General features: G+C 43.9%; 1 protein-coding gene across 1 annotated transcript in view; it reads right to left on the bottom strand.

Moving 5' to 3' along the window:
* Positions 1-18,400: 18,400 nt before the first annotated feature.
* Positions 18,401-27,794, bottom strand: part of EIF2A (eukaryotic translation initiation factor 2A) — a 25,485-nt gene continuing 16,091 nt past the window's right edge. The window contains exons 10-14 of the mRNA XM_045030108.1: positions 25,170-25,741; positions 23,472-23,588; positions 22,748-22,876; positions 20,570-20,635; positions 18,401-18,920 (exon numbers count right to left, since the gene is read on the bottom strand). Coding sequence (XP_044886043.1) covers positions 18,855-18,920; positions 20,570-20,635; positions 22,748-22,876; positions 23,472-23,588; positions 25,170-25,741 — 950 coding nt within the window. The 3' untranslated portion in view covers positions 18,401-18,854. The remainder of the gene's footprint in view (positions 18,921-20,569; positions 20,636-22,747; positions 22,877-23,471; positions 23,589-25,169; positions 25,742-27,794) is intronic.

Below are 27,794 nucleotides of genomic sequence, written 5' to 3'. Positions count from 1 at the left end.
TCCAGTTGAGACGGACTGCTGGTTAGAGACTTAAATGCTCTTCAAGGACTAATGCATCCCAGCAACTATTTATGATGACACTATAATGCCTTTTCAAAACAGAGTAGGATTTAGTCAACTGGAAAGCAGCTAATTCCTTAAATTAGCATAGAGAAATAAAGGTTAAAGCATAATCCATTCTGGTCAAGCCAGCACAATTCACCAACCAAGCTGCAGTGAACTCCATATTAGACTCCATCTCTCTCTGATCTCTTTAGTCAGTCCTAGGAGACAACAGACAACTTCCTCCAGGAGCCCGTACGTTATCCTGACTGGTCATGTCTCAGTCCTTTGTTCTCCAGACAGTGCCATCCAGAGTTCACAACCCCTCTTGCCAGAGATTCCGGAGTGTTGAGTGATGAGTGGTGGAGCTTGCATTGTTTCTCTGGACCCTTTGTAGATTTGGGTCAGTTTCCACCAGTCCTTTAAGGACTCTATTCATTCCCCCAGTCAGGTGACACACACACACGTGTCTCCTATACTGTTCCAGAGGTGGTATTAACCCTTTTGCTCCCACTGGCAAATTACAGAGGGAAACCAAAGCACACACACAGCATTATACATGACAGAAAATTCCCACTTTGTCACACTCAACACAATCTTCATACTCACCTGAGAGTAGTCAGGCTAAGCAGAAGATAAGCAATCCTTTGGTCCAGCAGCTACCAAATCTCTCACCTTTTTCCCAACTCATTTTAAGGAAGAAGTTCACGTTATTTACCTTCCCCTAATTTCCTGGCTGCTTCTCTGTATCAGGACTTGGGTTTGTTTAGAGGAAAAAAATACACAAGATGGAGGATAGGGGTTTTAACAAAATAAGCCTCTCTCAGGTGGAGTTATGCCACTCAAGGTCAGATTAACATAAACAGATTTCATTTCCATAATTTCTACAAAAAAGTTAAATAGCAGCATTAAAATAATTGCTGAAGGTGCAAATCATCTCTTCAGATATTTCAAGGGCACCTCTTGGTTGTTCAGGATGATGCTAGAGATATTCTGGTACTGAGTAGGGTTGTCAGGCATCTGGTTTGCGACTAGAACACCCAGTCGAAAAGGGACCTGGCAGCTCCAGTCAGCACCACTGACCGGGCCATTAAAAGTTCGGTCGGCAGTGCAGCTGGGGCCTGTGGCTAAGGCAGACTCCCTGCCTCCGCCGCTCCGTGAGGCTCCTGGAAGCGGCTGCTAGGTCCCTGCAGCCCCTAGGCACATGGGCAGTCAGGGAGGCTCTGCCTGCTCCCCCACCCTGAGTGCCGGCTCCACAGCTCCCATTGGCTGAGAATTGCTACCAATGGGAGCTGCAGGGACGGCACCTGTGGGCATGAGGGCAGTATGTGGAGCCTCCCTGGCCACCCATGCACCTAGGGGCTTCAGGGACCTGGCAGCCGCTTCCTGGGAGCCTGGTAAGTGCTGCCGGGACCCTGCACCCCGAACCCCCTCCTGCATGCCAACCCCCTGCCCCAGCCTAGAGTCCCCTCTTGCACCCCAAACCCCTCATCCCTGGACCCACCCCAGAGCCTGCAACCCCAGCCAGAGCCCGCATCCCCTCCCACACTCCAAACCTCTCGGGCCCAGCCTAGAACCCTCTCTTGCACCCCAACCCTCTCATCCCTGGTTCCACCCCAGAGTCCACACTGTTGATTGGATTTTATATCTTGGCCAGGGGAACCAGTCTGAGCTTTGTCTCCCTACCCCATGCCTATCAATGAATTTGTCTTTACCCCCCAAAAAAACTTACAAGGCATAAGGTGCAAAAAAGGGACAGATTTATTAACAGGCAACAGTTAAACAAGTAAGATAAACAAGGTAAAACACTAAGGACTCCTGGTTGCAACAGAAAAAGGGATCAAATATGACAGGCTTTAGCTATAACAAGGTAGAGGGCTTGAAGGCCTGACCCAAGAATAAACCCAGATCAGGTCCAGTAAAGAACAAGATGCTGCTTCTTTACCATCTCTTGCAGCTTGAGGAGCAGCTCGCTCCGTCACGATTGGCTGACCTCTGGATCCAGGTGACACCGGCAGATACTGGAAGTAAGAATTCGGACAGGTAGATGATCTCTCTGTCATCTTCTTTTATAGATCTTCCTGCATCGTCGTGGGTGGATGTGAGCTGAAGAATCAGGACAGCAGATGGCAGCTGCCCTCGCATGCAAGGTAAACTACCCTCCCAACAATCCTAGTGTGGTGCTATGGCAGGGGCGGGCAAACTTTTTGGCCTGAGGGCTGCATCAAATTTTGTAAATTGTATGGAGGGCCGGCTAGGGGAGGGGGTCGTGGCCTGGCCCCCACCTCCTATCTTCCCCCCCGGGACTCCTGCCCCATCCAACCTCCCATTCCCTGATGGCCCCTCTGGGACCCCTGCCACCCCATCCAACCCCTCCTCTCATATCTAACGGCCCCCCTGGAACCCCTGCCCCATCCAACCACCCCTTCCCCCTGACTGCCCCTGGAACCTCTGACTGCCTCCTGCCCCCCCATCCAACCCTCCCTCCTTCCTGACTGCCCCCTTACTGCGCTGCCTGGAGCACTGGTGGCTGGCGGCGCTACAGCCGTGCCGCCTGGCTGCAGCCAGGCCACACCACCACACAGCACAGAGCACTGGGTCAGGCCCTGGCTCTGCAGCTGCGCTGCCCCAGGAGCTCACAGCCCCGCCGCCCACAGCATTGCGCCAGCGGCGCAGCAAGCGAGCTGAGGCTGCGGGGGAGGGGGAACAGCAGGGGAGGGACTGGGGGTGAGCCTCCTGGGCCAGGAGCTTGGGAGCTAGGCAGGATGGTCCCGTGGGCCGTCGTTTGCCCACCCCTGTGCTCTGGCCTACCTATGATGCAGACAGCAGCATTAGCTATTTCCTAGAACAGCGACACATACTGCCTCCAAGATGGGCAGCCCTGCCTGCCTGACAACCTAGACCTAAATACCGCCCAGTTGCTGGGCAGATTACCAGTCAGGGACCTGACAGTTTCCAACCTCTGAGGAAAAAGAGTGCCAAACCAAACAGGGGGAGGGGGAAGAAGGTACCAAACATGGATTCCAGGTGGTTGTTACAGGAAATCCAAGATGGCACATAAGGGCTAATATGAGATAACAGGAACCCCCCCGCACAGCACCCCTAGCCGGAGCCCTCAACACCCCCCCTCCCGCACCCTAAGCCCCAGCCCCAGCCCAGAGCCCTCTCCCACACTCTGAACCCCTCATTTCTGGCCCCACCTGGAACCCACACTCCCAGCCCAGAGCCTATATTCCCCTGCACCCTGATCCCCTGTCCCAGTCTGAGGGTGAGGAAGAGCGAGTGATGGAGTGAGCAGGGGCAGGGCCTCATGAAAGGGGCGGGGCAAGGGTGTTCAGGTTTGTGCAATTAGGAAGTTGGCAACTCTAGTACTGAGAAGGAAGTAGTTGTGGTTGAAAAGAGGAACTGATGAGTGGAAGGATGAGGGTGCTGATTGTTGATTTGTTTTTTATTATTGTTTGGGTTGTTTGGATATGAAGTCTAGAAACTGTAGCTCAAAATTAACCCGGGGGGAGAGGGGGGGCGTGGTGGTGGTGGTGGTGGTGGTGTGTGTGTTAACGTGGGAATATATATAGAAACATCACCAGAGGGAGCTCTCTCACATTGTCCAGTACCTCACACTATGGAACCTCCCTGCCTTACACTCAAGGTTTTCCTTTTGAGCTTCTGAAGCAAATCAGTCTTTTCCCTGAAGAGAATGGCCTGCTGTGGAGCAGTCAGTCATTGCCTGGTAGGCTTCGTGCAGCTCAGAAGGCCACAAACATTTTCTGTGGTGCACAAACCCTTAGTTATTTTATTGTCAAACACAAGCATAATTTAATTTTGCCAAGCCTGGAATCTGTCAGGTTTGCCCCCATCGGCAGATTACTCTCAATAAATCATGTGTGTGGGGAGTGACTGGAAAATGAGCATAATGCACTCATGAAAAATAGAGTAGGAATTAGCCATCGTCTATTTGGTTAATAAGATGAAAAGTGACAGAAGGCTCTGTTACTACATCCCCTTCCAAATGGTTTGCTACCCACTCCTACTTCCCATCTACTTCTACAGATTTGGGCCAGATACTGCAACTGCATGCACACAGGCAGATCTTTGAATACTTGCAGAGCTGAAATGATTTCAGTAGGGCTCTGCATGGGAAAAGGAACTCTATACAGACAGGGGGGCCAATCCACATTGCTCCAGTGACAGGATTTGGCTCCTATTTGGATTTCATGGTACATAAATAAATCCATTTAGTACCACCCTATAAAAAAACAGAAAAGGCATAGTTAAAGCTGAGATGCTGAATTCATATTTACATCTCTGATGTTAAAGAACACTCGGCCCCTTATCATGTAAAGACTTATGTATGTGAATAGTCCTATTTAATTCAATCTGTTCATAGGAATACTCATGTGCATAAAGTTAAGCATGTGCATAAATCTCCACAGGATTGGGGTCTTATTTAGTGCCTATCATTCAGAGATCCCAAAGTGCTCTACCAACTTTACAAACAGATTTATATACCTTCCAGAAATTACTTTACTCATTGCAGAATCTAGAAGTCTTGACTCACAGGCCCTTGCTTTAACCACTGGCAGTTAAAATAATTTAGGCATATTTGAGGTACATCGATGTGTGACAAGTATGATGAAAAGGGGAACAAAGAAGACCCTAGAAATTATAGCCTAGTCAGCCTAACTTTGATATCTGGAAAGATACTGGAACAAATTATTAAACGAATGAATTTGTAAGTACCTAGAGAATAATAGGTTTATAAGTAATAACCAATATGGATTTGTCAAGAACAAATCATGCCAAACCAACCTAATTTCCTTTTTTGAAGGGGTTACTGGCCTAGTGGATGGGGGTAAGAAGTATACATGATATATCTTGATTTTAGTAAGCCTTCTGACACAGTCCAACATGACATTCTCATAAGTGCGCAACTGGATGAAAAACTGGACACGGATTAGTTATCAATGATTCTCTTTCAAACTGAAAGCACATATCAAGTAGGGTCCAGCAAGGGTCTGTCCTGGACCAGGTACTATTCAATATTTTCATTAATGACTTGAATACGGGAATGGAGGGTATGCTTATAACATTTGTAGATGACCAAGCCGGGAGAGGTTGCTGGGACTTTGGAGTAGAGGATCAGCATTCAAAATGACCTTGATAAATTGGAGAACTGGTCTGAAATTACAAGATGAAATTCAATAAAGACAAGTTCAAAGTCCTACACTTAGGAAGGAACAATCAAATCCACAACTATACAATGGGGAATTACTGGCTACATGGTAGTTCTTCTGAAAAAGGGTTCTAGTGTAGAGGATCACAAAGTGAATATGAGTCAACAATGTGATGCAGTTGCAAAAAAGGCTAGTATAATTTTGAAGCATACTAACAGAAGTGTCATATTTAAGACATGAGAGGTAATTTGTACCACGCTACTCAGCACCAGTGAGGTCTCATCTGGAGTAGCGTTCCCCATTCTGGGCACCACACTTTAGGAAACAAGTGGACAAGTTGGAGAAGTCCAGAGAGCAACAAAAATGAGAAAAGGTTTTAAAACATGGCCTATGGGGAAAGGTTAAAAAAAAAGGGCATATTTAGTGTAAAGAAAATAATACTGAAGGGGGAGCTGATAACAGTCTTCAAATATGGCTGTTAAGGGCTGTTATAAAGAGTACGGTGCTCAGTTGGTTTCCATATCCCCTGAAGATAGGAGAAGTAGTAATGTACTTAATCTGCTGAAGTTATTTAATATGTATATTTCTAATATACATTATTATATCTATTACAGAGGCAACAGCACTGCCTTTATAGTTAAGACTATATTTCAGTTATGTCAACACACATTTTAAGGGAAGAGAGGTGGATGGTATCTGCTAATAATAAAGGGTTAATGTTGAGAGCCTCATTTCACAGTATGGAAGGAGCAGAAATCATCATGTATATGACACTACTAGGCTATCAGCCAGATAGAGACTTCCTTTTTAAGGAATCCATCCTCACTACTATTTTCAAATCCCAAGTAATGCTGCTTCAAAAACTTACTAATTAACACATATTAAACTTTCTCCAGTACTCTCACATAGCTGGTTATGAAGTTGCATTGCAACCACAGAGGAGCTTGTCACTCTCAGGGTGAGTGCAGTATTTGCAATCTAATCTATCCCCTATGATATTTTAATGTACATGCCAATGTGTTATGGGTACTTAGGTATAAGTATCCATCTATGATGGAAGCAGAATGGGATAGGGAGCCTAAAATGAAAGATGTAGGAGGGAAAACTGACTTTAGTGTAAACCAAACAATCACTGCCTTGGAGTAGTAAAAATCTATGACTCATAACAAAACAAAAAATAGGTATGTATATTTATTTTATTTCAGTGGCCCTATTGCTATTATTCCATGTATTCAGAGCATTAAACATAAACAGAGGCAGCAATGGATCTGAAAACTAGTTAATTCAGAGACAACTAATTACATTCATTTGTACAAACTGTGTAGTTGACCCAACAAGAAATAGTCTGCTCAGCAGTCTTAGGTTATTCTGAATTAACGGGGTGACCCAGAAACTAAAGGCTATGCGTGGTCCCAACACTATACAAATTAAGATGAGTCAGTCAGATTTTATTTTTTCCATAAACAGTGTAAAGTTGTATGACCTGTAATTCAAACTCTGTTATTCTTCCTAGTTTAGAACACATTTTCTTCCGTAAGAGCTACTTTCTCCAAACAAACAATCAGGCAGAGAGGTTTTCCTGATTTCCATTATCTAGCATAAACTAATACCAGAGTAAGAAAGATCTCCAAAAGGAATTCTAAGGCCCCTATACTGTAATCCTTTATTCACATGAGTGGTCTTTAGTCATATAAGCTTCACATTGGATTCACATAAATAAGAAATTGAAGGATTGACCCCTTCTGTTAACATGTGTTCTGATCTATGAATGAATTTTATATGATCTATGAATGAATATATATATATATATATATATATATATATATATATATATATATATATATATATATATATAGTGATGGGGTCAGGTCAGACGGCTACAGGAGAGTGGTAGAAAGCAGGTATATTAGCCTCAGGATAAGCAGCTCCTTTTTCCCCTAGTAACTGAATAGGGGTTACTTCAGGTTAATTAGGACACTTGGGGCCAATCAAGAGTCCTGCCAGAACCTGTTAAGAGCCTCCCCTCCAGCCAGATAGGGGCATGATAGGAGCTGTGGGAGGAAGGTGCACTACTGGAGAGCTGGGCAGTGCAGATACTGACAAGCACCAGGAGGGAAACCCCACAGGTACAGAGGCGAAGGGCAAGGGAAACCCTGCCCAACAGGATGAACAGTCCTTCTGGGCCCCAAGGTCTGAGGGAAGAGATCCCACCAGAGGCGAGAGACTGAACTGGATGTCTGGCCTGTCGCCACCATGCCCATAGGGGCTACCAGAGACTAAGGGGCTCCCTTCCCATCAAGGAGGCTGGGAGGAACCCTACACAGACAAGATGTGGACAGTAAGCCCAGGGACGTGGGGAAATTCTGAGGGAGAGCAGAATACCCTGGCTTGCTGCTAAGAGGAAGTGCAAAACCCACCGAGGCCGAGAAGGAGCTCTGTAAGATATGGTGTTAGGGGTGGGATTGTGACAGTGCAGTGGACTAAGCTAAAAAAAAAAAAAAAGCGGGATTTTTCTTGTCCTCACCACAATGGATGATGTGGTGAGGACACTAGTACAGGCCACAGTGGCCCAGCAGAAGGCCACCAGGGCTCAAGTGACAGCCCAGCAGGAATCAATGCAGTTGTAGCATGAGACAAACCAATTACTTATGAGTGAGGCAACCCAGGACCGAGCCCTCCTGCGAGAGGTGATGGACCAGATAAAAGCTCTGACCATCCTAGCCTGTGGGCCCGACGGGACACAAGCGCTGAGGGCCACCGGTTATCTACCAAAGATGGCTGTGGAAGACAATGTGGAGGCATAGCTCCTTACTTTTGAAAGGATCGCATTGTGCAAGGCCTGGCCCCAAGACCAGTGGGCCAGCATCCTTGCTCCCTTTTCGTGTGGGGAGGCCCAGAAGGCTTACCATGATATTCCTGCAGAAGCCACAACCAATTACCCCTAGATGACGGCAGCAGTGCAGGCCCAGAGGTATCACAAGTGGAGATACCAACAGAACAAGCCTCCGTGGTCCCAACTATTTGACCGTATCCACCGTGCATGGAAGTGGCTGCGACCTGAAGCCCGTAGTCCAAAGGAGATTCTGGTCATAGACCGGTACATGAGGGGACTGCCACCAGACCTTCACACACGGATAGGCCAGAATGGCCCCTCCTCCTACAATGAGGTGGTCGCACTGGTGGAAAGATGAATGATAGCCAAGGAACTATCCTAACCACCCAGGGAAGATTCACTCCGAATCAAACGACCAGCCCCAATCCCAGGAGTTCGGATAGCCTAGCACCCAGGAAAGTCGAGGTGGAAGCAGAGAGGAGCCAAGGACCAGCCAGGAGCCACGAAGGGATGGAGCAACCTGGGCAGAGGACCGCGGGGCCTGACCCCTTAGCCCAAAGAACAAAAGGGGTTCCTAGGACCACATATAGGTGTTATGCATGAGGGGAACTGGGGCACATAGCGTCCCTGTGTTCCAACGCCGAAGAGCCCATGCAGTGTAACCTGGGGAACTGGGCAGACCTATGCACCCTAATCCACCTTGTGGGGGTTGCAGGGACTCCACAAATATACAAGGCCAGTGAGACTGAATAGGGTAGAGACCCTGGCACTTGTGAACTCTGCGAGTGCTATCACACTCATCTCGGGGAAGCTAATGAAGCCAAACGTACTGGGGGTAACATGCATCCAGGGGGCAGTAAATTATTACCCCACCATCCCAACGAAGATTGAGATACAGGGGAACATTACTGGGGTCACAGCAGGAATTGGCCCCTAAACTCCCATACCCTGTACTCATAGGGAGGAATTTCCCAGGATTTGGAAGCTTGCTTCCACCAGAGGGGTGGGAGGAAGGAGAGGATCCTGAAGTTAATGAGTTGTCCACAGCAGAATGCCAACTTCTCCTGACTTTCTTTGAGCTATCTCAGGATCTGTTCCCCGTTCCCGGGAGGGTCAGGAAGACCAAGCAGGAAAGGAGGGCCAGCTAAGGGCTTGGGAACATGGATCCTGACCCAAGGCCAGAAGGCCACCCTCATAGGCAGGCAGACATGGGTGGCAGATACAGAGTCCACCCCAGCGGAAGAGGGACCCGAGGCTGGTCCCAATCACACCACCACCAAACTGGCAGAGGGGGCAGAGACAGGCCCCCTGGAACTTGGACAGGCTAGTCCCGGGAGGGAGAATTTCAGGCAGAAGGTCCGAGATATGATAATGTCAGGAAGGAGGTGGCTGAAATAGATGGGGGTATCCATAAATAGAAAAGCCCAGGCACCAGGACCTTACTTCATGATCAAGAAGGGTCTCCTGTATCAGGTCATACAGATGCAGAGACAGGAAGTACAACAGCTCCTGGTGCCATAAAAGCATCAGTGGGCAGTGTTAAGCCTCACCCAGAGTCACCTTTTTGGAGGACACCTGGCATGGATCCTATGACGGTTCTTCTGGCCAAGAGTACATGAAGAAGTCCTGTGGTATTGCACCTCCTTCCCCAAGTATCAGGTACACAGTGCCCATTCTCACTTGAGAGCACAGTTAGTGCCTCTGCCAATCATAGAGGTCCCATTTTGTGCAGATAGCCGCTGACCTGGTGAGCTCTCTGGAGAAGACGGCCTGAGGTCACCAGCATGTGCTTGTCATCCTGGACTAGGCCCCAGTACCCAGAAGCTATCCCCCTGCAAAACACGGCCTCCAAGTCAATAGCCAAGGAGCTAGTGGAAATCTTTGCCTGGATAGGGCTACCAAAGGAGATACTGAGCAACCACGGGACCCCCTTTCATGTCAAAACTGATGAAGGATTTATGCGCTCTACTCCACGTACAGGCCCTGCAGACTTCTGTCTACCACCCGCAAACCGATGGTCTTGTGGAAAGGTTCAACAGGACCCTCAAGGCCATGATAAGGAAAGTGGTAAGTTGGGACGGGAAAGACTGGGATACACTACTGCCTTACCTCATGTTTGCCATCCAGGTGGTTTCTCAGGCCTCCACTGGGTTTTCCCCCTTAGAAATATTATACGGGTGCCACCCCTGCAGCATATTAGACATAGCCAGGGAGATCTGGGAGGAAGAACCCAATGTGGGAAGAGACATAATTGAGCATGTGCTACAGATTAGAGACTGGATAGTCTGAGTTCCCCCCCCCCCCCATCGTGTGGGAACATTTGGAGAAAGTGCAGGAGGCCCAACAAGCCCACTACAACTGCCAAGCAAAGGTTTGACGGTTCCGACCGCGTGATGGTATTGGTACCCACCACAGAGAGCGGGTTCTTGGCCCAGTGACAGGGACCCTATAAAGCGGAAAATGTAAACTACAAGGTGCAACAGCCAGAATGCCAGAAACAAGAACAGGTCTACCACATCAACCTTCTGAAGGCGAGGCATGCATAGTGACCCAAGAGGCTCTGCCCCAGGAAAGCAACCCGCCCGAGCAGGTGAGGATATCCCCCGACTTGATGCCAGATCAAAAGATCAAGGCATCCAAGATGATTGACTGGAACCAGGATGCATTCTTGATGAAACTGGGCTGGATGACCGAGGCACATCACATCCTCACAAACTCCGGGACCAAGGTGATGATAAGGTCCTACTGGGTCCCAGCAGCCAAGACGGAGGAAATCAAGGCCAAAGTGAAGAGAATGTAGGAATTATGAGTCATTGAGGAATACCACAGTCAGTGGTACAGCCGATTGTACTGGTGTCCAAACCTGACAGCACCACAAGGTTCTGCAATGACTTTCGCCAGCTGAACGAGATATCCCAGTTTGACGCATACTCTATACCCCACATAGACAAGTTAGTTGACTGACTGGGCAATGCCTTGTTCCTGACCATCCTGGATTTGATGAAGGGGTATTGGCAGATTCCCCTAGACAAAGAAGCAAAAGAAAAGACTGCTTTTTCCACACAAGAGGGTTATTTCAGTATACTGTTCTCCCCTTTGGATTGTATGGGGCCCCAGCCACCTTCCAGCACCTCATGGACAGTTGCGCCCCCATGCCAGTTATGCTGCTGCATACCTGGATGATGTGGTTATCCATACCCCAGACTGGGAGACCCACCTGGAGAAGGTAGAAGCGGTGCTGAATACCCTAAGGTGGGCTGGCCTCACAGCCAATCCTACCGTGTGCGCCATAGGGCTAGCGGAGGAAAAATACCTCAGATACATTGTAGGGAGAGGCGTAGTAAAGCCCCAACTAAATAAAACTAGAAGCAATCCAAAATTGGCCCTAGCCAAACTAGGTGTAATGGGATACTATCAGTAATTTATCTCCCACTTCACCACTGGGGCAAGTCTCCTGAAGGACCTAGTAAAGGCCTGGGGCCCTGACATGGTGAGATGAACTGACACAGTGGAGGGGGTGTTCACAGACATGCGGACAGCCCTCTGCAGTAACTCCATGCTCATAGCCCCAGACTTGACTAAAGAATTCATTTTACAGATAGACACATCTGAACTGGGGTTGGGTGCTGTCCTGTCACAGATGGTTGGAGAAGACAAACACCCAATCCTTTATCTTAGCAGAAAACTCCTTCCAAGGGAACAGAAATGCACAGTAATAGAGAAGGGATGCCTTGCCATCAAGTAGGCCATGGAAACTCTATGATATTACCTGCTAGGCCAGAGATTTGTCCTTGTGACCAACCATTTCCCTTCTCCAGTAGATGCAACGGAACAAAGAGAAGAATGCCAGGGTGACCAGATGGTTCTTGTCCCTCCAACCATTCCACTTCTGCATACAATACAGGGCCTGAAGCCACCAAAGCAATGTGGATGGCCTGTAACGAGTACATTGTCTAGCGACCCAACCCCATGGTGTTGAGCAGGGGGGAGGGATATGTGTCAGGGTCAGACCAGACGACTACAGGAGAGTGGTGGAAGGCAGGTATATTAGCTCCAGGATAAGTAGTTCCCTTTTCCCCTGGTAACCGAACAAGAGTTACTCCAGGTTAATTAGGACACTTGGGGCCAATCAAGGGGCCTGCCAGAACCTGTTAAGAACCTCCCCTCCAGCCAGATAGGGGCATGATAGGAGCTGTGGGAGCAAGGTGCGCTACTGGAGAGCTGGGCAGTGCAGATACTGACAAGCACCAGGAGGGAAACCCCACAGGTACAGAGGCGAAGGGCAAGGGAGACCCTGCCCAACAGGGTAAACAGTCCTTCTGGGCCCCAAGGTCTGAGACCCCACCAGAGGGAAGAGACTGAACTGGATGTCTGGCTTGTCACCACCATGTTCGGAGGGACTACCAGAAATTAAGGGGCTCCCCTCCCTCTTTCCCCCCTTAAGGAGGCTGGGAGGAACCCTGCTCAGGCAAGGAGTGGACAGTAAGCCCAGGGACGTGGGGAAATTCCAAGGGAGAGAGGAATACCCTAGCTCGCCACTAAGAGGAAGCATGGAACCCACCGAGGCAGAGGAGGTCTGTCAATATTTAATACATTACTTAGCTTTAAAATAATGCATCTGTTGAATTTTCCTTGCCGCCCTCCTCATTTTCTCTGTTCACTATCTGGCTGTGAGCTGGAAATGTACTCTATAGAAAGTGGGCACTTTGAAATTATTCCCTGACTCTTTCTTTACCTGTATCAATATTTAGATTTTTTTTCAAAACGATAAAATAAATGCCCTCTTCCCCCCCCTTTTTATTTGGGGCATTCAGCACATTCTGCTAATTATTGCTTTTTTCCCCCATGAATCATTTCAGCTCATCGTTCCACATTTGAAATGCTTCATCCCGTTAGATTTCCAGTGTTCCCTGTACTAAATCCAACATGTTTCTTGCCTCCTTATGCCTTTTTAACTAGTGAAGTGGGGAATGCACTCCCTAAATGTGAACTGGACAATGAACTCTCCAAATGAATACAGCCTTAGAAAAATAATTATGATACCACCACAGGCCTGAGGGCTTTTCCAATGCAGAGATTAACCTTAGTGATGGTCTGCATATACTCCAGGTCTGTAAGGGTATGTCTACTCTGCAAAGAAAAACCCACGGTGCCGAGTCTCAGAGACTGGGTCAATTGACTCAGGCTGTGCGGCTAAAATTAGCGGTGTAGACATTTGGGCTCAGTCTGGAGCCGGGGCAAGCAGGGAGGGTGTCTGCTTTGCTATTTTTCACCCCATAGTCCAAGCCTATGTCAAATGACCCAGGCTCTGAGACTTGGCACCACAGGCTTTTCTTTGCAGTGCAGATATGCCTAAAACCAGCAGGCAGATTCACCAACCAGTGCATTCCAAATAAAACCTACATGCTCAAGGTCAGTTCCATGTCCCTTAGCAGGTATATTAATAAACAGATGATGCAAAAGATTCAAAGAAATTAATACATTTAAAAGCAGAGACCTTTCCTGCTTTCTACAACCTGAAGAGAGGGAACCTCTTTCCCCCCAGGGGTGGCTCTAGAGATTTTGCTGCCCCAAGCATGGCAGGCAGGCTGCCTCCGGCGGTTTGCCCATGGAGGGTCCGCTGCTCCCGCGGGAGGTCCTCCGAACCCGCGGGACCAGCGGACCCTCCGCAGGCAAGCCGCCGGAGGCAGCCTGCGTACCACACTCCCGGCGCCGGCAGAGCGTCCCCCGCGGCTTCCGCCCCAAGCACGTGCTTGGCGTGCTGGGGCCTGGAGCCGCCCCTGTTTCCCCCCTAGGTAGCCCTTCCTCAATACAGAGATACACATTAAGGCTTCTCCAGTATTTCCAAAATCATGGGTCAGGTACCATAAAAGACATGAGATTAAAAAAATATAACTGTTCTTTTTATTTGCCTTTGGGCTTTGACTAAGGCTGTCAAGCGATTAAAAAAATTAATCACGATTAATTGCGCTGTTAAACAATAGAATACCATTTATTTTAAATATTTTTGGATGTTTAGTACATTTTCAAATATATAGATTTAAATTACAATTCAGAATACAAGGTGGGCAGTGCTCACTTTATATTTATTACAAATATTTGTATTGTAAAAACAAAAAAAATATTTTTCAATTCACCTCATACAAGTACTGTAGTGCAATCTTTATCATGAAAGTTGAACTTACAAATGTAGAATTATGTAAAAAAGCTGCTTCAAAAATAAAACAATGTAAAATGTTAGGGACTACAAGTCCACTAAGTCCTACTTCTTGGTCGGCCAATCACTCAAAGAAGGTTGGTTACAATTTGCAGAGATAATGCTGCCTGCTTCTTGTTTACAGTGTCACCTGAAAGTGAGAACAGGCGTAATCACATGGAACTGTTGTAGCTGGCGTTGCAAAATATTTATATGCCAGATGCGCTAAAGATTCATATGTCCCTTCATGCTTCAACCACCATTCCAGAGGCTTCCATGCTGACAATGTGTTCTGCTTGATAACAATCCAAAGCAGTGCAGACTGACGCATGTTCATTTTCATCATCTGAGTCAGATGCCACTAGCAGGTTGAGTTTATTTTTTGATGGTTTGGGTTCTCTATAGTGTTGCTCTTTTAAGACTTCAAAAAGCATGCTCCACATCTCGTCCCTCTCAGATTTTGGACGGCACTTCAGATTCTTAAACCTTGGGTCGAGTGCTGTAGCTATTTTTAGAAATCTCATATCGGTACCTTCTTTGCGTTTTGTCAAATCTGCTGTGAAAGTGTTCTTAAAATGAACATGTGCTGGGTCATGATCCAAGACTGCTATAACATGAAATATATGCAGAATGTGAGTAAAACAGAGCAGGAGACATACAATTCTCCTCCCAAGGAGTAGTCACAAATTTAATTGACACTTTTTTTTTTTTAAATTAGCATCATCAGTACGGAAGCACGTTCTCCGGAATGGTGGTTGAAGCATGGAAGGGGTATATGAATGTTCAGCATATCCGGCATGCAAATACCTCACAATACCGGCCACAAAAGTGCCATGCGACCGCCTGTTCTCACTTTCAGGTGACATTGTAAATAAGAAGCAGGCAGCAGCATCTATCAATGTAAACAAACTTGTTTGTCTTAGCGATTGGTAGAATAAGAAGTAGGACTGAGTGGACTTGTAGGCTCTAAAGTTTTATGCTGTTTTGTTTTGAGTGCAGTTACGCAACCAAAAAAAAAAGTCTGCATTTGTAAGTTACACTTTCATGATAAAGAGATTGCACTTCAGTACTTGTATGAGGTGAACTGAAAAATAGTATTTCTTTTATCATTTTTACAGTGCATATATTTGTAATAAAAAATACTATAAAGTGAGCACTATGCACTTTGTACTCTGTGTTGTAATTGATATCAATATTGAAAATGTAGAAAAATATCCAAAAATATTTAATACATTTCAATTGGTATTCTATTGTTATAAGTGCGATTAATTGCAATTCATTTTTTGGAGTTAATCGCATGAATTAACTGCAATTAATTGACAGCCCTAGTTTTGACCCTTTAAAGTACACTCGAGTCAAATTTTTCAGCTTTTCTCTGCTATCACGAGGGCTAGAAACATTTTTAAAAAATAAAAGCTGACAGTCTTGCATAATCACTTGTTCCTAGGAGCTTTAAGTAAAATACCAAATATCATAAGACTGGCAATAAAATGAGAGTTAGCAGCAGTTCTTCCTCAGCATTGGGTCTCTCATCTCTGCTATTTCAACAAAAGAGACAGGAATCCTTGTATTTGGGTTCCTGCAGGTCAGATGCTTGCTCCTAGTCTCATGTATTCTGTGACTACAGCTCTCAGTTTCAAAGGGCTACAGCAGCTGCCCTAGGAAAGGACTGTCTCCATAACTACACATTTTCTCAGGAGATCAGTGTTAGGCAATCTTCAGAAAGGATTACTAATCTAAATTCAATAGCCAGCCAGCCATAATGATATTTTTCCCCACAAAAAGGCAATTGATAGTTCAGATTGCTAGGCACAATTCAAAACCAGACATCACTGAAAACCTCTAAGCACTAAAATAATGGGAATCATGTCAGGTTACTTAATTCTGGCAGCAGCCTTAAAGGGTTAAAAATCACATGCTTACCTTGTTTATTTTAAACTTATTACCATTAGAAGTAGCACTTAAGGATACTGTAACTTCAAGATAAAAAACTATTCTATTTTTCCACTCTGCTTTCTGGGTTTGACAGCACTTTGTGCATGGCCAGTTTTTCTTGTTGCTTGTGTGGGTATTAGAAAACCTTATAAAAATAGGAAAAAGGTTCAACAGAACCACAAAAAAATTGGCAGGGAAAGTGTAATAACTGACAGTACTTATAACTCTTTTTGGAAACTGACTAGCTTGCAAATGAACTGTTTCTTTAATACCTAGTTAATGCATGCACACACCAACTTCATTTTTAGTGTTTGTAATAATCTCTCGTTTTGAATTGCTCTTAGCCTCCTTAACTGTAACAAAGATTTTCCTGTGAATTAAGATTTGTTTTTTGTTTAAGTTGTTTTATGCATTTGGGATAAAGGAGAAGCTAGAAGGTTTGACTTAGTAGAAAAGATTGACAGAGTTAAATATGGGCAGTTTGGTTAGGAAATAATTAACTGTCTGTGTGATACATAAACCATTTTTGCGTTTAAGAGTGTTAACCACAAAGATAGAGAGGAACTATGCAGCACAGTAAATGGAGGTGTAATTTTAAAGAGGAGAAATTTAAGCCACATAACAGGAAATACTTCCTGACAGACTTGTTAGGATGTGGAATAGTCAGAAAACATGGTAGAAGCCCCATCACTTTGGATATTTATAACCAAATTGGTCAAACCAGGAAATGTACTGTAGAAAACAATCAGACATTGGAAAGGAGATGGAATGGATGGTCTAAATAGGTCTTTTTACTTTCCAATATTTATGATTCACTTTGATTCCAAATTCTTATGTTCAGCACTGCCACCAGAGTGAAAGTTTCATATTTGTCTAAACAGTAATGTGATTCTTCCACTAGAGGGAAACAACTGCACTTCCATTGATTGTTGCTGCATTGAGGAACTTCCTCTTAAACAGTGGCTTTCAACCTGTTTTCATTTGCAGACCCCTAACAAATTTTGAATGGAGGTACAGACCTCTTTGGAAATAGACATAATCTGAAGACCCCCATGGATCCATGGATCAGAGGTTGAAAACCACTGCTCTAAAATGAGTAGTAGATTTTTGCACAAGAATTTCTATTGAACCATAATGGCTCATTTTTACAGTATTCTGAAAAGTCAAGATCATTTATTTCCAACCAAGTCAAAAAATCAAACAAGCTGAATTCAGTTTAAAATAAAAGATTTCTTTTCTTTTCTTTTCCTTTTTTTGGTAACAGTCTCATATGTTTTTCCTTTCACAAATGTGGTAATGTACTGACACTAACATTACAAAGCAATTATATGTCTAAATGTATGTTAAAAAAACTACAAAGACATTTTTAAATCAGATTAACTGAGGGAGACACCAGATAGATGCAAAATTAAATTTTGATTTATTCTTCTAACATAAAATTTTAAAAACCTTTAAATCCTTATTTTCTTCAAAACTGTTTCAGTATAAAACTGTGGACTGCTATTTGTTACAAAAACAAAGATAAAACATTTACACAATGTAAATTAATAAAATGTGATTGTGAATTGTGCATCAGAAACAAAATGTAAGGAAAGATTACTTTTTAAAGAAAATGTTATACCACCTAAACAACAATGATCAATTTAATGGGACATCATCATTTAAAAAACTATACTTGTATCTGATTTTTAAAAATAATCCTACTATTCAAGTAACATCCATGACCCCGATCTTTTAGTCTCATCCATATGGGCAATCTCCTACCTCTATGCAGAGCTCCATTGACTTAACTGAGACTCTACATTGGTTTAAGGGTCACCCATATGAATCAGATTGCAGAATTGGGCCTAATATTACTATAAACGGAGAGATCATCAAAATTTTCTTTTTCTCAGTTTACTTTGTGCATTTGATAGCACTGGGGTGTAGAGTCAGTTTCGGTGGTTTCCTTGTATAATCTGTTTTCCTTTTTGTTTGTGCGGGTCACGTACAAAAATCCACAAAGTGGGAAAGGATATTTTTTAAAAAAAGAAGAGGAAAATGTGATTGCAAAACCACAATAAATTGGTATGGGGAAAGACAGGGGCAGGTGTAGCAACTGAAAATACTTTAAACTCATTTTTAGAAATTTACAAGATTTCAAGTTGATGGTTTGTGGTAACTTGGAAATGGTTGGTACATTTTACAAGTTCTGACTTGGTAACACAAAACCAACAATTCTTTAATGTTAAATGCTCTTTATTATTGTCTGCAATCCTATTATTGCATAAGGGTCACATGTATCTTAGGTTTAATAAGGCTATCAAATTGGTAAACCAACCAAAAAGCCAAACACACACATACGAACAAAATAAACAAACAAAAACAACCAAAAAAACCCCCAAAAAAACCCTTGTTTTGATTTTTAAGCCACACCCTTTTAGAACTGTGAGCGAATGTGTTTCTGGTTTTGAATGGAAGCAGGAATGACTGAATATACATTGTTTGATTACAATTTTGCACATGCACAGATTTCAGAAAAAAGGGTTAACAAATGTAGATGTGCAGCAAATATGTAAACTTGTCCTTCCTCAGCCAATTGCAGTTTAAGGATATTCTTTGTTCTGTTCAGGTTAAAACGCACCTCATTTTGCACAGATTGTGTGTAACAATCCAATTCCTTTTCAGTAAAGTTTTAAAAGCCCAGTTCCAAATCTTCTAGCTCCTTTAGGAGAGCAGCCTCTTTCTGAATTTTCTCCAACTAGAAAAAAACAACAACACAAGATCATACATTTTGCTTATTACACAGGAGGTAAAACAGCAATAGTTAACGCAATAAATAATGTACATCATTGTTAATATGTAACTCTAATAGCAAAGAATAAGAGTGCAGTAATTTAACAGCAGCAGTCATTATAAAGACTCAAAATACAGAGGCTGATCTAGTACCACATTCTGTTTAATGTTTAAGTTATGCATGCAAATTGATAGCGTATAAAAATATTAATTTTTTAATTGAAGACTTCATATTATTGCTATTTTGGATCAGTCCATTACATACATTCTCCACACACCTTACAATACAATAATAATTCTTTCCACTCGTATAGCTCCTTATATCAGACATACAATCAATGTGTTTTACAAGTGTGAAAGTGCCACTGTCAACCTGAAATCTAGTGAATTTCCAAAAACAAGTTAAAGTAGGTTTAAGTACTACACTTGCCTCAAAGTCTCTCTGCCAATTTTTTTGCCTTTATAATCAGATTGTCCTATTTTTCCCCCCGTTTTTCCTCTCCTTAGCACCATGTCAAAGACCCATATAAGCAACAGGGAAAATTGACAAACTACACAAGGGAGATTGAGCGGAGTCAATTTCACTAAGTGCTATGAAATGCAAAATTTAAAAAAATAGAGAAAACTATTTTCCGTCATCTCTCTGCTATGGTAATCTTAGCAGAGTCTGTTGTTACTCGTGACTATACCATGGAAAGGGTTTCAAATAGACACAACTTTTAAGTTGAAGGTGTCCCTTCAATTTAGCCTCACACAGTGTAATCTTCATTTTAGAGATGAGGAAACAGAGACACAGGTTAAGATACTTGTTCAGGATCAGGAAGTTTGGGGCAGAGCTAGAGATAGAACTCAATTTGTCCCAAGTATCACTGGACCACAAGACTCTCCTCTATAGTCGTAAAGCTTTCTATGCTCCCTACTAGTCCACCCGGGGAGAAAGGATACAAAAGCAGCTTCTTGTATCTGCTAAAGGGGGAATTATGTGAAAAAAGGGTCTGACCAGCTGAAGGAGCGACAGAGTTGAGAAGTAGCCACAGACAGCATGCTGCCATCCAAAATGTGTGTAACTTATGATAGTAAAATCAGCACAAGTTAGTATTCTTCGTCAAGCATTAACCTAATCAAGTGGAGTGTGGGTAACGGCACAGATGGCTGCAGAGAACAAGTGGCAACAAAAGTGCTGTGATGGGGAGGGACATATAGCTACCAATGGTGACCGATTCCCTTGCTCCTCTGTGTGTTCTGTTGGCCATACGCCCTAGTAGTTCCTCAGCACTAGTGGCCCTGCCTCTCTAGAGGTGAATTTGAGAAGAGAGGCTTTACCTTTTTTAATGTAAGTTCTTTCACTTCATTTGATTTTGACATGGGAGAGAGACAGGGAAGCCATACTTAGGCACTTAACCAGAATTATATTTGAAATGTACTATGGATTAGCTTCTCCCGCTGAAATAGCTTCTGCTGTTCATGCAGGTGGTTTTATTACGTCATCGGCGTAGAGCATCTTCACCAGACGCGCTACATGGTACAGCTGCAGCGCGGTACATATAGACATGCCTTTAAGTGCATTGAAAAGAAGTACGATCCTGAATAAAAACACATGCCAGTTAGTAATACCTGGTTTTTCTCTAGCTGTTTTCCAGTAGCTGCTTGATCTTTCAGTTGCTCAATCGCTTTCAGTTTCTGTGAAAAACAGAAGAATAGGAGAGCCAAGAGAGGAACAGAAATTTTCAGTTTTCTGGGTTTACAGTTGATCAGCTTAACAGAGAAGGAGAAACTCTGATGGGGAGACTTAGCAATAGAAATACATCTACTTTTCATTTATATACACCTCTACCCTGATATAACGGGGTCCTCGGGAGACAAAAAAAATCTCACAGCGTTATAGGTGAGACCGCGTTATATCAAACTTGCTTTGCCCCCCCCCCCGTTCCTTGTTCCCTGACCACCCCCTCCAGAGACCCCCGTGCCTAATCACCCCTATGACCCCACCCCCTACCCAAGCCCCCTGTCCTCTGACTACTCCGACCCCTTTATCCCTCCCACCCCGACAGACACTCACCGGCAGCGGCGGGAAGCAGAGCAGCCCAGCCCCAGCCCGCTCCACTCCACCACCTCCCAGCCGTGGCGCTCCACTTCCCGCTGGGCATGTGAATGCAGGACCTTTCCCCAGCCACCCCCCAGTGACACGGCTGGGGCCAGGGCAAGGAAAGCGGAGTGGGCTGGGGCCGCGTCGCTCCGCTTCCCACCGCAGGTGAGTGCAGAGAGGTTAGGGAAAGGATGCCCCCCATACTCACCTGCGGTGGGAAGTGGAGCGCTGCGGCTTGGAGCTGGGCTGCTCCATTTCTGCCGCTGCTGGTGGGGAGGGGGGGGAAGAGGAGATCCCTTCCCCCAAACCTCCTCCCCCAAGCGACACGCTGAGGCCAGGGTGAGGGAAGTAGAGCAGGCTGCTCCCGGCCCCCCACACCACTCTGGGACTGCGGGGCCCCCAAAAGTGCCCTCCCACAGCTCCCGCCCCCCAGACCCTGAGGGGGGGCCCCTGACCGCCCCTGAAACCCTCTGCCCCTTATCAAACCCCTCGTCCCCGGCCTGGCCCAGCACCCTTAACACGCTGCTCAGAGCAGCATGTCAGAGCTTTACCGCCTTGTATGCGAACCCGCCTTGTATCGGGTCGCGTTGTATCGGGGTAGAGGTGTACCTAAAAATCAGAATGTCACATCAACAGAATCCAAGATAACCTAACAACCTCTCTTACTTTCTTCATGAATAAACCTGAGTAAGAAAACATCCATCTAGTACTGAAGAGTTTGGAAGATTATTTTATGCATAAAAATCTGACCCTAAAGTAGTAATAATAACAATTTCACAGTAGGATAATTCCTTGTATGGGGAAGCTACATCTAAGATTCAGAAAGGGAACTCCTCCATTGTAAATATCCCCCTTCTCCATACATCTTTCCTCAGCATGGCTGAGGCTTTAATCAAAGAGATGAATATGGAAAGAGGAAGCTAACTTGACTTGGAGAGGAAAATCTGTCTGTATTATGAACCAAAGAACAGATAGCCTGCTATGCAATGCAGAAATAGGAAAACTTTTCTAGTATTGGCCAAATGCAACTCCACCCTTGTTTGAAAGGATTTAAATCAAAGAAGTCTGAAGCCTGACAGAGCTACACAAGCAGTACACTTGGGTCCCTTTGTAGGTTTGGGGACTGAGATGAAAGACAGACTGACTTCCTTTGTCCTCTAGTGACTCTCTCTCTGCACACAGTTGATAGGATCTACAGAGATACATGTCCAACACTGCTCCGTCAAGGGCAAGCTTTATACCTTCCTGGCAGTCCTGAGGTATAACCACCACCAACCCTCTCTTCCCCCCAACCCTAAGTCAGAACAGCCTTCCCAGATCCTAAATGAGACCAGGATTTGCAAAGCAAGGTTAGGAAGCTCACTTAGTTCCTTCACAAATATTGACCAGCTATACCATCTGCCCTTTTGAGGAGAGCCTTTGTCCAATACCCCGCAGTTCTTGAGAATGGAAGGTGGAAAAACTACTGCTGTTCTGAACAAATTCCAATTTTCTTTACGTGCTTAGACACTATACTGACAGCCGCATTTTTAAGTGGTTACTGTTGTGCTACTTTACACTATGAGAAAGCAGAGGAGAGAAGCTGCCTGAGGTGTATGCTCTATGTACGCGCTACGCCTCCCTGCTATTAGTCATCTCCACAATCAGACTAGCCCTTCAAGGCTTTCTACAAGAGGAAACTATTCTTCATTAGAAAAATCTCTCACCTTTTTCAAATTCTTTATTTTTTTGTCTACCTCAGGGTCTCCTGATGTCACAGAAGGCAGAGTGCTGTGTGGTACATCCTGTAATGCTGGAGATGGTGTTGATTCCTGGCTCCCATCAGTTTTGGCCTCCTGTAAGTTAATACACTTCATCTACTGTTCCTGCAAACCATTTAAACAACAGCTCTGTTGTTTTATAACATGGAAACCTAGAAAAGCTGTTGAATATTTCTCCCTTTCATTAGTCCTCTGGTGCTCGCTCTTGTTTGTGAACAGTTTTCAATTATATGCTATGTTACTTGAGACAGAGCTCCTACCAGAAGATGTTAGCTATAATACTAGAGTTCTGATATATTGTGTTTTCATTCTTCCCACAGAGAGAGACAAGAAACATGCTTAGTATAATGAAATTGGTAGGAATGAAACAACAAATATACATCCACAAATATTTCTTATAATAGCTAGTGGTCCATCCTCCCCACTACCAGAAAAACCAAAACCAGGTCTAATTTACTAAGCAAAAGTATTATACACTTTAGAAGGATGTTTTAGTAATTGTGGAAGTTTTAGAGATAACATCAAAAGCTGAAATCTGCCATCTAGCCATAGAACAGGTAAGCTGCAAAAATACAAGCTTATTTGCCAAAGTTTGTTACTGCAGGACTAGTCAACACATTTGTAAAAGCTAATGTAAAGTTACCCCAAAGAGGGCTGATACTAGCAGTACCTGTTTAGCAGCTTTCTTTGCTTCGTGCTTCCTTTGATTTTTAAGTGCCATCTTAGATAATGGCTTATCACTATTTCCTGGTTGTGGTTTCATGTTCTGAGGTGGCTCCTCCTCATGCTAAGGGATACATAAGATTGACATTTCTGAAATGTATGTGCCATACTTCAAAATATCCCACAAAAGAATAAACATTCTATAAAACTTTTCTTTGTGTTAAAGTACCACAGTTTAAAAAGTGACCTGCAAAGGACAAAAAAATGGGTTTATGCCCTTTCTGCTTCTTTTGATGGTTGAAGGCAGCCTAAAAAAAGTGTCACCCCTAAAAAGATTTTCCTTTGTTTTTTACACTAGTCTTTTAGGACTTGTCTGTCCTGTTTCTCCTAGAGGCATCTATAGATGGCTGGAAAAGTACTCAAGCAAGTACTAGGAATATAAAACCTGAACAATTGAGTGGGAAGGTGATTTTTAGTCAGACTGTTTAAAACGTTGCTTTTTGTTTACACCTATTTAACTCAAATGCCTGATGGATAGCTGGAAGCAAAGCACTTCATTAACAATTTTACAGTCCTGCCCCTCCAGTTAAGGGCTAAGAAAGCTCCCACATCATTTCTTTAATCCTTCAAGCAAAAACAGGACAGACTGAATTTGATTTTCTTTTGACATCTTCAAGAAGCCAAGATAGGAAGCTTTTTTTCCCCCTTGCTGTTCATCTTAAGAAAACCCAAAACCAAACCATTAATATACTCTGTTATTTTCTTAAAAACTAAACTAGTTTTAGCAGGTCAGACACATTAAATGGTCAAATAGGTTTAAATATGTTTTCCACCCACAACTCTGATTTCCCCTCCATACAAGCTAGCAGAATGTAGTTCCCCGAATTCTGTTACAGAATGAATCTTTCTTGCTAACTCTGCTTATGTAGCACCTGTGAAGTCAGACCCTAGTAATAACTAACTGCTGATAGCCTGTGATGAGTCTATCACTCCTTGGAAGATAGAAGCCTCAAAATCAAAGCTTCTAAAATAAATAAAATAAAAACAAAAAACAGATCAAGGCTGTAATCGTTAATTACAGTTAGTATCTTCGCACACAAATCTACTTCTGAAAACTGAAAAAGAAAATAAAGCAAGGCTAAATAAATGAGTAGATCCACATAAGGAAAATAGTTAAGCTGCAGTGGACTTGCCAATAGTATCACTGGGTCACAAATGCCCAAAGTGTACTGAAGGAGGGCAAACAACCACTCAACTACTTCAGCACTGGCTCAAGCCTGGCCAAATCCGTGTTATGTCTGACTTTAGCATGTTGGTTCATGAAAAACAGCTGAACACACCACAACTGAAGTGACAGTTTACCCACCCACTCAGGCTCTCTTTGTTGTTCAACAGCAACAAGAGGAGGCAGCATTTGCAACTGTTTGTACTGCTGGTGTAAGGGGCAGTTTTGTGCAGGGAAGAGGATTTGCCCCATAAAATTACAGCACTCCTAGCACATATTCCTGCAAACAGGGAGCAGAGGGGCAATCAGTGAAACAAGCCTGTTAAAAGGCAAATGTTTATTTCTTAAAATACAGAAAACAAACAAACAAAAAACCCCAAGATTGGGGTCATCATTCCCCAACCAATAAAGTATTTTGCAATCACATTTCAAGTACAGATGAAATGATGGGCCAACATAATTGAGATGAAGTTTACTTACCAGCTTGGAACTGGTTATAGGCTTGTTTCTAAGAGCTGGTGGTCTATAAGCTTTGGCAACCTTCAGCTCACCACTTGGCAGTCCACTTAGAACTGCCTGGTAAGTTATTGCTTTTGCTGGAAATGTTCCATCCAAAAATGGCTGCCAGGAAACTTGCCATATTTCTGCATTCGGTGGGACTTCACATTTGTGTAGAACAGAGCCAGTATAATGCCAGATCTTGTACCCATTACCAACTCGTAGCCTTGGAGCACACGTAGCAGTTACAAAATGTTCCCCATCAGGACACCAAGCAAAATATGTAGAATCTGATGCCAGTGGCTTGGAAATAAGTTTGTAGTTTTTTACATCCCATACTTCCATCTGTCCTCTGAGATTTCCAAATCCTGCTAGTACTAAGATATGTCCAGGAGAGCTGTAGTAGGCAGCATTACGAGGGCCAGTTCCAAAATCAAACACAGGGTCACATTTCAGATTGAAAACAGTTGCCTTTGCAGGCATAAAACCATACACAGCACAAAACTCTGTGGAATTGGGATTCCATACAACATCATAAATGGGACCATTTTTTGCTAAAGAAAAAAAAAAGTAAGATTATGAAATCATATCATTTATATTTGTCTGGATAAAAAACAAAAACAAAACAAAAAACATGATTACAAACCTTTCCTGAAATCCAATCATTCGCAATTCCAGAAAAACTAACTTTTGGTAACTTGTTTTGGTAGAAATTAATATTGCAAACCAATGTCTTATGCTCAGTTTTATTTAGAGATTGCACACATAACCCCCCACCAACTCTGAGTTACCTCTCCTTCTCTGGTTAGCATCACCACTTCTATAGTAAGAATAGTTTTTTGTGTGGAAAAATCCCATTTTTGTCTCAATATTCAAGTATGATAGCTCAGAACCTTCCAAAACTAGCAGCAGTGGCCCACTGGAAACCTACAAATATCCTCTTTCATAGTTGTACAAAGCTCCTGTTTCTCCACCTACATAGTTGGGAAATACTGGACTTTAATTTGTCACTGGACTAGGAATGAGTATTGCTCAACCTGAACCTCTTACCAGTGACATTCTTTTAATGGAGTAAGTGGGCACCCAAAACTGTGAGCAACTGCGTTACTCTTCTGCCTTAGCAAAAGGAGACACACTTTAAACCACAATATCAGTAGTATCCCTAATTCCTCATATAGTGTAGTGACATATATTTCATGTATAGTGACATATATTTCACAGTGATATTAATCACCAGTGTATCACCAGCTTTTATAGAAGACCTTACTCGATACTTTTACAATACAGTAATACCATGTACTATCAGTTGATTTAATTGCTTATTCTTTGGGGTTCAGACCCCTTCTTCTCCCCTATGGGTGTCTGGACCCTGATAATCACAAGGGAAGAACAGAAAACATTTTTGAGGCATATTTATTAAAAAATGGGGGCTGTCTGAAGCTGCTCAGGCATTTGGAACAATAGACTAAGTTATGGGGAGATGGATTAGTGGCCAGAGTGCAAGTGAGGTGCTCAGTGATGAATGAAAAATGTGATTCATTACATAGTTGTAAAAATTATCATATGGTTATCACTGCCATGTGGTATATATAGACATCTTTACTTATGTCTTGTAAAACATCAACTACATTTCTAGTGCTTAAAGTAATGACTCTTAAAATAAAATGTTGACCCAGTATATCTGAAGAGCTTCAACTACTGATTCCTGTAGCTATTTTTTTTTTTGGCACGCACACTGGAAATAGTTATTGCAGTTGCAGTAACCAATTTTATAAACAAAGCGAGTCATACTTCATTTTTCCCTCCAAAGAGAATACCCACATTAGGGATTATGAACTACAAAGTTTCATTTAAAAAAAATATTTGAAATAAGGGGGCACATTAAGGCATCTGAAATGTAAATATCAGTTGGCAAAAAGGGTATTAAGAGACACACGCACAAGCCCTAACTGGAATGGTGAAATTGACAAGAAAGGCTGGTAGGTTCCCTGCTGATTCACCCTGCTGTCACCCCAGGTTGGGGGCTCCTTCTGGGTGCAGAGCTCCCCCCTGGGAACAGGCAGCTGGGCTCCTGGCAGGGAGCCAAGAGCCCGGGGGGGAGAGGGGAGGCAACTGGGTTCGCAGTGGGGAACTATGCACGGACCTGAGAGCCTAAGCTCTCAGCCCCCCCACACTGCCTCTCTTAAGTTGGTGGAAGTGCTCCTGGTGAGGACATACACCACTGGCAGAAGGAAGATAGTGTAGACATGAACCACTGCAGTAATTACTGCGGTTGCTGTAAGCTGACCTAACATAGTTCGATTTAAGTTTGTAGTGTAGACAGGCCTTCAGGCTCCCAACACTCTTGACACACAACAGTCTTTAACAGTGCAAAACAAGCCTAACCACAGTTAATGAAAGAAAGGGAAGAACACCATTGCAGAGGAAATTTTAGGTAAACAGGTTAGTGGTTTTGGTATTGAACCAGGGCACTGGGACTAAACACCCCTATTTGTACAAAAAAAGGGTCACAGTTTTAAATCTCTCAGTGTTGCCAACTCTCATGATAATTATTGTTTTTCTTAAAGCCCCAGCTCCTGGGGTCAAGTGGATATGTGATGATTTCAG

The sequence above is a fragment of the Mauremys mutica genome, chromosome 9 (assembly GCF_020497125.1).
Source record: "Mauremys mutica isolate MM-2020 ecotype Southern chromosome 9, ASM2049712v1, whole genome shotgun sequence".
NCBI classification, from domain to species: domain Eukaryota; kingdom Metazoa; phylum Chordata; order Testudines; family Geoemydidae; genus Mauremys; species Mauremys mutica.
The sequence above is the reverse complement of the archived record's forward strand: the minus strand, read 5'-3'. Positions and strand labels throughout refer to the sequence as shown.